Here is a 12,026-nt window from a genome sequence, read left to right as displayed (position 1 = left end):
AAATATATTTAAAAAAAGAACAATTCAGCTGCCTGTTGTGGCTCTGCTTTAGCTTTCCCACCCCAGCAGCTCCTCCTGCCAACATGCACCAGTACTTTATCCAGGAGGTGTTTCTGGCTGGTGCAGTGTGTGGGGAGGGCTTGGTTTGGCTTGAGAGGGTTTTTATTTTATTTGTTGTTCGGGTTTTGTTTTTTTTTTTTTTTTTTTTGGTTTTTTTTTTTTTTTTTTTTGGGTTTTTTTTTTTTTTTTTTTTTTTTGTTTTGTTTGGTTTTTGGTTTTTTTAAAGCTATTTTCCCCTTTGATCTGCTGGCTCAGTTTGGTTTTCCAAAAAAAAAAAAAAAAAAAAAAAAGAAATAAAGGAAAAAAAAGAGAAAAAGAGCTGATTGCAGCGGGCCTGGGGGTGCTGGGGCCAGATCTGCAATTGCCAGCGGTGTGGCTGGGAGGCATCTGGCTTCCATCTGCTCCTGCCAGTCAGCCCAGAGCCCCCAGAGCCCGCCCAGCCCAGGGGGTGGGGGAGGAGCCCCCCGAAAACCCCACAGCACCATACCCAGATATCTCTCTTTGTGCCGCTGACAAGCTCGAAGGGGGTCGCCCCCCCCCCCGCACCAACGCCCCCTTTAATTAAAAATTGAAATCATGTAATTGCCTCTTCATTAAAGCCAATTAAAGCCCGGCTGACAAGGGAGGAGGCGGCACATTTTGCAACTCGCCGCGGAGATGAGAAAGCGCGCACCGCAATTACGGTGTCTGTTTGCTCTGCCTTCCCCATCGTCTTCATCAGGGCTGCCTTTGAAATCGGAGCCGCGCTGGGATGCGGCTGCCTCGCACCCGGCACACCCCGCGCACTGCTCGGGCCGGGGCTGGGGGAGCTGCCGCGCACCGCGGTGGGGAAGGGAGGCCGGGCTGCCTCCCCTCCTTCCTCTGCCTCCCCTCCTTCCTCTGCCTGGTGAAGCCAGATGTGGAGGAATGATGCTCAGGGGGATGAGGGGCTGAGAACAAGACAGGGGGCAGCATTCCTTGTGCCAGGCTGTGCCAGGGGGTTGCTGGAGCTGGGTGCCTACTGCAGCTCTGCATTTTGGTCTCCATCTCCTAGGGATGCTCTCCATCTCCATGGATGACTTTCCCAGGGCCAGGAGCACCAACAGGGGTGATCCTCACCCCTGCTTGGATTCGGTGCTGACCTCACACTGTGAGGTGGGGTGAATGTTCAGAGCGCTGCTGCTTTGCTGTCCCCAGCCATAACAGAATCACTTCCCGGGGGTTCAGCCCAGGGTATTTATTTACAGCCTCTGTGGCCTCATTGGGCAAAAGGGACTGAAACACCTGCTCCCCAGAAGGCACAAGATGAAGCTGGGGGTGGAGGGAAAGAGGGCTCCATCCCCTCTTCTCCTTGGCCAGGAGATCCCCAAACCAGCCAGGCCATCTGTGTGACCGCAAGAGTTTCCAGCCGAAGCAGCTCCCGCGAGTCTGAGTGTGCACTCCGAGCGCGGAGCGGAGCACACGTGGAATGCCGCGCTGCTGCTGCTCCAGATGCCGGCTCCGTGATTTCCCCTCCCGCTGCCCGGCTTTGAAACGCCTGAGCAAGCAGCCCTTGCAAACACTTTATTGCACACACGCACTTGCCTACGTTTTGACCCGAACTGCGCTTATTAACCTCTCTGTCTTTTTTTTTTTTTTTTTTAAATGTAATAACAGTCCGGTGTTCTTTGTAGGCAATCTGTCTTCAAAGATCTCCTTTTTGATCTTTTCATACGCTAAGCAACAATTCAGCCTATATAAATCTCAGATTGAAAGTACATAATTTGTTTTTCCCTGATTTTTTGAAGCGGTAAGAGATGAAACGGCTCAGGGGAATGGCAGCAGCAGTTCTATCTTAATTGTTTTTTCTCTGCTTCAAAACGCCTTGAACTATTTACTCGTGTGCAGGAGCTCTGCATGACCTCTGCAACTCCCCTAACAAGTTGTGTCCCATCGCTGACTCCAGCAGTTGGCTTTAGTAGGAGCTCCAATACTCATTTTTCACCCAACCTTCATTCTCTCATACTCTTTCTGTTCAGGCGAATCAAAGAGTTTGGAATGTGCCTTAAGTCAGGAGCATGAAAAGGAAGGAGGAAGACCAGATAATTGGGTTAAGTAAAAGAACAATATATAAAAAAAAAAAAAGAAAGAAAGAAAGAAAGAAAAAATTCCCAACCTCCTTCTAAGTGTGGCCTTTACAGAGTTTATCAAATAGACATTAATTAACTAAGCAAGTTCTTATTTATCTCTAAAAGGTGGACTCAAAAACCAGAGTGAATTTGCTTTGTAAAAAAAAAAAACCCAACAATTTAACAGCTCACAAGGAATATTTGCACAGTGCAAAAACTTTCATTAGTGATAGATCAGACCATCCTATGCTGTTTGGTTTCTGCACCAAACAGAGGCAAATTATTATTTTTTTGTTCCACCCTTTAGGTTGTGATGAATGATGAGTAAATTCCTTTCCCTAGTGCTTTCCTTCTCTTCAGCCCTTTTTCTCAAGCTGGGTTGGGTCTGGTACAGGTTATGTCCCCCCTGCAGATGCTGAGGGCAAGCAGGGAGGCAGGGGCAAGCCAGCAAGAGGCCACAGCATCACTGCTGATGATTTTTGGGGAAAGGAAACTTTGCTGGGAGGGATCTTTTTTGCAATGGGGGACTGTTTCCAGGGAGGCTCACAGGAGCCATGAGGCTTCTCTGTGGAGCAGAGCTGGCAGCTGCAGCACAGGCTCACTGGGTTGTGTTAACCTGCTCTGGCATCCCCACACGGTGTCCAAATTCCCACGGTAAAATCTGGAGGGTAAGGCAGCTTGTGCAAGAGGCGAGCGCTGCTGGGTGGAGCCAGCGTTCTCGCTTGTGTAATGGAGAGGTGAACCAGCAGAGAGCAAAGCCAGTCTGGAAACAAAAGCTGGCACTTGACAAACTGCTCAGTCTTCATTCACATTCACATGATGCCTCATTAACAGCGCACAGGCCTGGATTTTTTAAATTTTTTTTTCCCTTTTCTTTTTCTTGGATGCTTGTCAAACCAGAGTGACTTAGGGCATCTATTGTTTAGGATTCATGGCCCTGGCCCGTGAGAGGCTGGTGGTATTTAGGACATCAATATGAGCAAATGGAAAAAAAAATAAAAATTCCTTCCTGCTATTAGTGTGATAAACCATTTGGGAAAGGGAGGATGTAAGTTTTTCCATGCATAGGTCACAGCTACTGCAACAGAGTTGTTTGCACACTGATTTGCACTGAAAAACGTGGACAGCAAAGGTAAAAACTGTGAGGACTTCAGCTTCAGGGAAGGAGTCCTGAACAGATATTGACATAAAATCAATTTCCTGTGGATTTTAGTTGGGGAATGATATAGGTATTTGTCCTTGGGAAAAGGCAAGAGAATAAAGAAACATTAATGCAGAACTCCTATTTTTTGTATACATTGCCATTTGTCATAGATTCAGAATTGTTTGGGTGAGAAGGGACCTTAAAGCACATCTCGTTCCAACCCCCCTGCTATGAGCAGGGGCACCTTTCACTAGACCAGGTTATTCAGAGCCCCGTCCAACCTGGTCTTGAACACTGCCAGGGATGGGACATCCAGTTTCTCTGGGCAACCCGTGCCAGTGCCACACCACTCTCATAATAAAGAATTTCTTCCTAATATCTAATCTAAACCTACTGTTATTCAGTTTGAAGCCTCCTTGTCCTGTGAGTATATGTCCTCTAAATAGTCTCTCTGCATCTTTCCTGTCAGCTCAGCTGGGAAAGATGTTTCCTGAGCTAGAGTTGTTTCCAGCAGGGCTGGAGCAAAGATGCTTCAGAAGAAGGTGCACATTTCAAGCCCAAGTTCCTAAGGTGGTGCTATCTCAGGCAGCGGGGCCATGTCTCACATGTTGAACTCACCTCTGCATGCTGAGCTCGCAGGGAGCGAGCGATTTCCTCGTGCTGAACTAGCCTGACCTCTTCTTACGTGTCCCTCTGCAGCGTGGGGCTCCTCCGGCCTGTGCTGTGCTGAGCTGGCTTCCCAGCCAGACCTCATTTGCTTGAGGAACTGCCAGCAAGGCAGCATTTAACTGAGCGTGAATCTATTACCAGTCTCCTTTATTCTAAAACAGGAAAAGCTCGTTTAATGAGGAGTGGAAACACACAGAGACCATCTTAATTTTTCCAGGTACCACAGATCCTAACCAAACAGCAAACCCCAAATAACTGAACATACTGGAACTGAACCGAAAGCTCTGTTATCCCAAACACCAAATTTCCAGGAAGGTACCCTGATGCTGTGCTGGACTCCTGAGAAACCACAGGCTCTCCTGAGTTTCAGCTGGCAGCAGAGCATTTGCCATTTGTTCCTGTATCAGATAGGGCAGCAGGGCAGTACCTCCAAGGCTCTCTTCCTAGACAACCCAGGCACTGAGAGGCTGTTAATCATGATGCATCCCGAACAGGTGACATGCCAGATGAATTCCTCTTGGAGTGCTTCCAGCTGCTTCAACTTTCAGGCCCAGAACTGGAGTTTTTTTCCTCCCTCAAATGAGAAGCCACCAACATAAAGGCCTGCATCACCAAAATGCATTCACACAGACTAAACTTCTTTTGCTGAGATGACAATCAGGCATGGATGCACAGACTTTTCACTATCACCTCACTATTTTAAAAACTTTCAACTAGCTTTACATAGGGCATTCATTTATTTGTCTCAGGGCCCAGTCTTCAAAACACAGCAATATTAAAAAAGGAAATAAATTAATTCAAAAATAACTTGTGGGTTTTTGCGCACCCACATTCCATCAAGCCTGGATTTACAATTCAGCCTGGATTTATCTGGCCATGACATTCTGCCTACCACCTCATCAGTTCTTCATACTCTTAAGAGAAATGAGCTGTACAGGTACCAGTTCATTTCCTGTAGACAAAAGTCTGTAAGTGAAAACAGAGAAGTGTAAGAACTGCTCATCTCTGCCATTATTGGTGAGATCTGCAATGGCAAGAGCACAGCTGGGTTTTGACAAGATCTGTTTTCTATTAGGCTGTGTAACCGGCGTTAACTCCACTTGAATGAATCCCAGGTCAGCTTTCCCATCGCTTTCCCTAGGATGAACATCTTGCTAGGCAGCTTCATTACCACCCATCTCATTTGGCTCCCTAGGTGCTGGCACATTTGCTCCACATGTTCTGGAATTTCCCGTTTTCTCAAAATTAAAGTCAGCCTTTCAGGATTCATGCACATAAATTACTTTGGTGTGCTAATTTGCAGATGTTTATCTCCAGGTAGCAGCACTCCCGTTTAACCATGTAGTGGAAAGTACTGCTAGAGGATGGGGAACTATTTCTCTAACTAAAGAGAAACAAACCAGGTCAAATCTCTCTATTTGATGTACCTTGCACTGTGCTGAGCCAGTCTGCACACGGGCAAGCTCCATTTGTTATTCCTGTCCTTGTCAGAAATGCCTTCACACTGCTCTCCATGCCTGCTGGAGTGCACTGCAGTCAGACTAGGTGACAAAATCTAATTTTTTAAAATAAAGGCCAGAACCTATCCCTGTTCCTGCCTTCTTTCCTCATTCCTGCCTTAACACTACGGCACCTGAGCAGTAGCGTTACATTTTCTGACTGCGAGGTCAGCTGTGGGAGTACCTTAACATTCATAAACCAGTTTGGCCCCCAGCACCTCATTCAGCCCGTGACCAAAGTGCATGGATCATGCAGAATCTTGTAATGACTCAGCCTCCCTAAAAACCCCAACTCCTACAAGATTCCAGACTGTTTGCTTGCAAATTGAGCAAGTTTGTTCTGATTTACATCAAAGAACTGTACACTGCTATATTTACAAGGGCTCCTGTTTTGGCTTCTGGCAAAGGCAGATGTTGAGCCAGGAGCTGTTTGGCCAAACAGCTGGAAGGTGCTGTGTTTAACACTCCACCATTCACAAGGGGATGCTCATTTCTCCTAGGAAGCATTAGGGACCAGACAGGCACCACCAATCATGTTTCACAACTTTAATAGAATATTCTATCTATTCTGTACAAATTGAAAACACCGTATTAAGTTACAAATGTGTAAGGTAAGGCTGGAGCACTCTACATGCCTGGTCACAGTGTTGATACAGCTGCTATTCAACTGCTGCCAGAGGTTGGTAATGGATGCTGAAACTAGAAACGTGTACTTTAAGTGCCACACAACAACAAAACGTAGTTTTGCAGACTTCAGAACTTGAAATAAAACAAATTGTGGAATGGAATAATTTCAGTGTTGCAAGTAAGACACCCAAACTTCAGATTTATTGAACTGACTCATTTTGATAGATTTCTGTGTTCATAGTGAAAGGTCCTTTCATGCTGGACACTAAGCAAGAAGACTACTGGAAATTGTCTGGTTCTTTGGCTGCAACCCACTTCCATCAACAGCAACAGTTTGGCCTTTGCATTTTGATCTTCATCCAGAAGAGTTGTCATTTTGATGCCAGTTTGTTTCTTCTGTCTAGACTACTACATTGAGACCACTTTGAATTACCTGTTTTACAAGTACCCATATTGTATGCAAAAGAGGAAGAAGATTTTTCAAGTATATTAAAAACTATTAAAAAGCACTAATTCTGTCAAAGTACTTACAAACATGAATAAATAAATAGTAAGATGAACAACTAAGTCCCAAATATGACACCCTCTTCAATGAAGTAAAATTACTTCAACTCAACTGGTTGTACTGAGATAATAAATATGACATTTAAAGCTGCTCAAGCACTAGTTCAATTTGTAGGTTGCAAGAAACATTAAAAAAGGGGGGAGGGAACTAGCAAAAAAGTCATATTGCTCTATCTGTTTCAGCTACCATACATGTAATCCATTTACTTTAGCTTCTCAGCACATTGCTATTCCACGATTTTCAATGTTGAGCAAGAAAATGGATAATCCTCACATGGTAGTCTGGACTATTCCCCTATGCATAGGGCAAAAGGCTCTAAAGGCCTATTGACATACTTAGCTACAGTGTACCAACGGCTGTAGAGTGTGCTTTATTTAAACCTCATATTTCCCAAATGCATTGAAGTTGCCACTGTACATGTTAAGCAATAAAGTTAGTGAAAATCATGCATTTTAAAACAAATTAATTTTAAGCATTGTTAATAAGATTGTGCTGCAGCGATAGAATATCCTGAACTGCAGGCCAGGTATCCAACTATTTGTTACAAGTTGTTCAAATATCACTTCCAAGTGGTATTTCCTTATTACTGTTGTTTGCATTCAGCAGGTTGGCTGGACTCTTTCTGCATAAAGGGAAAAAGAGAAAATAAAAAGTTAAAAATCAAATTGGCATAAAAGAAAACATTTCAACAAATACAGACAAACTGGCTATGCAGTTCTGAATTAACTAGTTATCACTAGCATGTACAAAAATGCTACATGAAAACTTAAGCTACATCATAAAGGTCCAACAGAGTCACCACATTTTCTGGGTTTCCCCTTGTCCCCAGCTGCTTGGTATCCCATAATTTTTTATCTATTTTTGTGCTGTTAACACTGCATCCTGTAGGCCAAGGTTCACACAAACAAGAAAGCAAACCATCACCTACTCCCCTCAACCACAGGCTCTATTTGACTTCCAGCCCTATTAAGCAATTTTAACAATAAACTGCCACCTCCTCCAGCTCTGAGGAGGGAGGAAGGCAGGCTGCTTATTCTGCAGCACGTCTGAGTTTTTCCTTAGGAGCCTTTCCCTTTCTGCTAAGGTGATAAAAATGTAATTAATGTGTTGATTTCTTCTAGGTTCTGCATCACCAGCAGGTAACTATTCAACAATTTAACACTGGGCAAGAAGTCCATATGTAAATCTGAATATGTAAAAGTAGAAACACCTTCATTACATTAGGTAGTTAAACAACTTCCCCTTTGGCAAAAGGAAGTGTATTTGGGAATGAGAACAAGTACTCAAACAGCTAAGAACTTCAGGTTTACACTGCACTTCTTGCCTTTTTTCCACTGTAAAATAGCATTCATAGAAAGCAGAATTTATTCAGTGAATTTCTACTTTGCTTCTCCCCTTACCATTCTTAATATAGTTTATTATACACAAACAGCAGTCACAGAAACCTGCTGCAGTCTAGTAAAGAAAAATACAGGTATAAAGCACAACACCCTGAACCTCACTGATGCAAAGTAAAATGCTTCTTAGTTACTATCCTAAAGAGGTTTATGTGTTATAAAATATGTACCCATGCCAAGTTCAGTATACATCAAGAGCTAAGACAACTGAAGCATTTTGCCTCTAGTGAGGAAGAACAGGTGCAACTAATTTAAATCTACTTATCATGAAGTTTTGCCCCCGATAACTTGCAGTAAATCCAGGCTCACCAAAACTGCTTTACAGTCACAGTGGTCACTAATTCTCACTGCAATTCAGCATTACAGCCAAATGCACAGATGTGCCAGAGATCTTTAAGACTTCTTCCTTGTGGTATTCCTCACCCAGCACACCTTTGTTCCCTCTCATCTGCCTGAAGTTCCAAGTAACACTGATGTGAATTAAATTGCACTGACTGGGGACTAAATACAGGAAAAGGGGTATGTTTACACAAAACACAAAATTAGCATTCTTGCTCTTAAAATAAAAATTTAACTGCCACTGGTAGTATATTGCATGCCACTCCTTTTTATTGAGGGGCAGCCAAAACACAGCAGCATTTTTATCTAAAGTTTTCTAAAGTTTGTATTCTCCTTTAAACTGCTTGGTATTTGAACATGGCCAGAGTAGTGTGCAGGCAGCATCACTTCCTCTCCTCTTTGCCTTCTGATAAAATAACAAATCTGCTATTTAAAAGGTACTTAAAAAATCTTTCCATCTCCCTCCTTCCTTCCTTCCTAGTCACCTGCTGTATTTAGATCAAGACACACCTACGTTGACCACTGCAACCATTTCCACCAAATTTTAATGATCAACCAAAACACCTGTTATATTTTCTAATAAACTCCATTATCTTTTCCTTATTTCTGTAAACACTTAAATCATATTTACTGCATATAACTGTTTATCCTGTAAAAAATGAGTCAGAGATCACAAAGTTCTTTTTAAAGAACCTTTCAGTGTTGATTACTGCTCTCAGACAAAAAAAAATAAATACAGTTTGAGGGGTTCCTGGATCTGAGTCAGTTGTTGGAGGATTTTGAGACAAATACTGCTATTTTTAGGTTACACTTGAGGATGTATCTGTGTTGGCCCTATATAGAGAATGTTTAAGCAGGCCCTAAGTATCAAGGCAGTATTTCAGATCCAGACTCCAACATAATCCATGTTCTCCCACCACTTTAACACACAACACTGCCCCTGCTGAGGAAGCCAGCATGTGAGCTCCACGCTGCCCTCAGCTACCCTCAGCCTCATGCAAAGCATCTCACAGCCTAATCCCAGAGGACACCAGCACAGGGACCACAATTCCCTTGCAGTTACAGCTGCTCCAGCAGGCACATGCACATTGAAACTCCTCTCTGGCCTTTGCTGGCTCCTGTAAGATCAGGGTGCAGACTCCAAGCTGTGAGTGGGATGGAGAGCCAACATCCACACTCCCTCAGGCTGGGCTTTAAAGCCAGAGCCTGCTCTTCCTGCAGAGCCCAGACTTGGTGACACTGGGTCAGCCAACCACTACCACTGATCTGCCTTAGCCCCTGTGCTGTTTATCACCCCATCCTGGCAAGGTTTCCATTCATGCTCTATTTCCCTAAATTAACTTCCCATGGCATCTTAGAAAGGTAGTGAAGTGCACTGGCCAGGCAATAAAGACCAGAGAGATTTGAACTGGCAAACATAAGGAGGAATTACGTCGTATTTAAAAATAAATTTAGCAGTAAACACACTTACTCAAGATCACTACCAGGGCTACAGAGACAAGAGTTCTTCTGGTTGTAAACAGATTCTTTACAGTAACCATAAGCAGACTTAAGTTCATCTAAGAATTGGTAAGATTTAAATTTTTTTGTATCTTTAAAGTATTTAATATTCACTTATTCTGCAAGGAGTTTAAACTGCTCTGGGCCTTTAATTTCAGTTTGAAATACCATTCCAGTGGATATGACCAAGCTGAGTGAGATTCCCACCTATTTTTCCCTCTTTTGCTAACAAAGATCAATACCTAGCTTTTTGTTACTGCCACTCACTTACTGCACCACTTTCTCAGAATTAAAAATTGCACCTAAAATATGCAGGAACATAGAGCTAAAACAGAGATGAAAGTAGGTCTGAGTTCATGCAGCTTTCTTGACTTTCCTACACAAACCCCACTGTGTCTGCCCATCCAGTTAAACTGGTGCCCTAGGGGCTGGGGACATAAGCCCAAAATTTCCATGCTTTTTATTTTGGCAAAAGACATCCTCAAGGAAACACTGAATTTCTGTTAGTCTTCAGTGCTTAAACACACTAGGCAAGATATATTCCTAGGTGATTCAAAGAGCAATCAAGTCTTTATCTCCTTACTTTTCCAATTCACTTTTTGGGAAGCTTCCCATCTGCTAAGGTGGCCATGCAGGAATAGGCAGATCAACAAGATCTCACCTGACTCCCCATGAACTCTGCTGCCAACAGCACTATCAAGGCAGGCAGCAGCCACTAAATATGATGTCCTTTCCAATGGAGAAGGTAGAAAGCCTTTCTGAAACATCTTCAATGGAGTAATCCAATTATGGGTCCTAAAGCTGAATCTTGTATTTATTTCCTATTCTACATTACTGAAGGAGAAAAAGCAAGGATATCACAATGCAAACCCAGAGCTAGCTGGAGTTAAATAAGCAACCCTAACCCAAACTACCCGCCTCCACAACAGGTTCTGGAAATGAATTTGCTGCTGACAGGTGCTGCCACTATAACCCAAAAGACAAAGCATCTTGAAGCCCATGCAGTCTCTCACACACAGAGCAGCTCTTTTGCTCATGATTCAAACCAGTACTCTGCATTACCCTGTCAGCTACTTCTCAATTCAAGCACAGCCTCAGCAAGGTGAAATAAAGGCAGCTAAAGGAATGGGACACAAAAGCACACAGAAAAATGCACTAGACACAACCAGCTACATTAACCAGTTTTGTAGCATCTTCTGCAGCTACCTTCAATCATCTCACTGCTCAGTCTTCCAAAGCCACAACTTATACAAGGCACAAGTACTTTGTGTAAGAGATAATAATGATGTGGTTGTATCTGAACAACTCAAATGTACTTAAAACTCACAGAAATAAGGAGGAAAAGTTTACAAAGCAGAAAGTGTTGACATGCAGCAAATGTACAACAACAATAAAGGAGGAGGTAATAGGGAAATGACTGAAAAGGAGAAACTGAATTTGAAAGGAAAACAGACCAATTATTTTTGTGTACATGGAAAAGAAAACTATTCTAGATAAGAAAAGCAGGGAGTGGGAACTGGAAGGCAAAGAAAGGCAAGAAACAGGGAAAAAGAGGACCAGAAAAGGTATGAACAGAAGAAAGAATGGAAAACAGGACAGAACTGGGGTATCAGTGTCAGAAAACAAAATAATTCCAAGCTGACTTGAAAAATTGGAGCCAGTGGCTGACAATTTTAACTAACTGTAGGGAGGGAACACAGCTGTGTAACAGACTGCAACAGGACAAGTGACAACAGATGTTCTACTGCTGCAGGTGAACCACCAGTGCATGTATGCTGAGGCCAAAAACCAACACAGAAGCACAGCTCCATTTTGAGTTTAAGAAAGGCAAGGAAGGGCATTATCTATGCAGAGGGAGTGAGCCGGAAGGATTATAGCTTCCTCTAAATAATTAAAATAAAAAACCACTAAATAAAAAAGCCTAAAATACAGGGAGGGAAGAAGTATGGAGGCTGTTGCAGGCATTGTTCTCTGTGAGGAATGGGATGAAAGGTGAAAGATGACAGTATACAACAGAAGGAAATTTTTCTTTCTTCTTTTAAGTAAAGAGACAGATGAACAGAAGAACAATACCTGTGCAGAATCATGAGAGATCAAGAAAAGGCTTCTAAGAGTGACAGCCTGCCTTTGTCAGGCAGC

At 43.2% G+C, this 12,026-nt stretch overlaps 1 protein-coding gene across 4 annotated transcripts in view; it reads right to left on the bottom strand.

Annotated features, from left to right (window-relative positions):
* Window positions 1-5,990: 5,990 nt before the first annotated feature.
* NAP1L4 (nucleosome assembly protein 1 like 4) overlaps window positions 5,991-12,026 on the bottom strand; it is a 28,082-nt gene continuing 22,046 nt past the window's right edge. For 3 of the 4 annotated variants that reach the window (XR_005956273.1, XM_041481093.1, XM_041481092.1), the window contains one exon: window positions 5,991-7,273. Coding sequence is in view for 1 of the 4 variants with exons in the window: in XM_041481092.1 (XP_041337026.1) it covers window positions 7,235-7,273 (39 nt within the window). In the remaining 3 variants the exon portion in view is untranslated. The remainder of the gene's footprint in view (window positions 7,274-12,026) is intronic. The other variant, XR_005956272.1, reaches the window with a different exon arrangement.

This window comes from Pyrgilauda ruficollis, unplaced genomic scaffold (assembly GCF_017590135.1).
Source record: "Pyrgilauda ruficollis isolate IOZ18807 unplaced genomic scaffold, ASM1759013v1 scaffold55, whole genome shotgun sequence".
In the NCBI taxonomy this organism is placed as follows: domain Eukaryota; kingdom Metazoa; phylum Chordata; class Aves; order Passeriformes; family Passeridae; genus Pyrgilauda; species Pyrgilauda ruficollis.
This window is presented reverse-complemented; position numbering and strand designations above follow the sequence as displayed.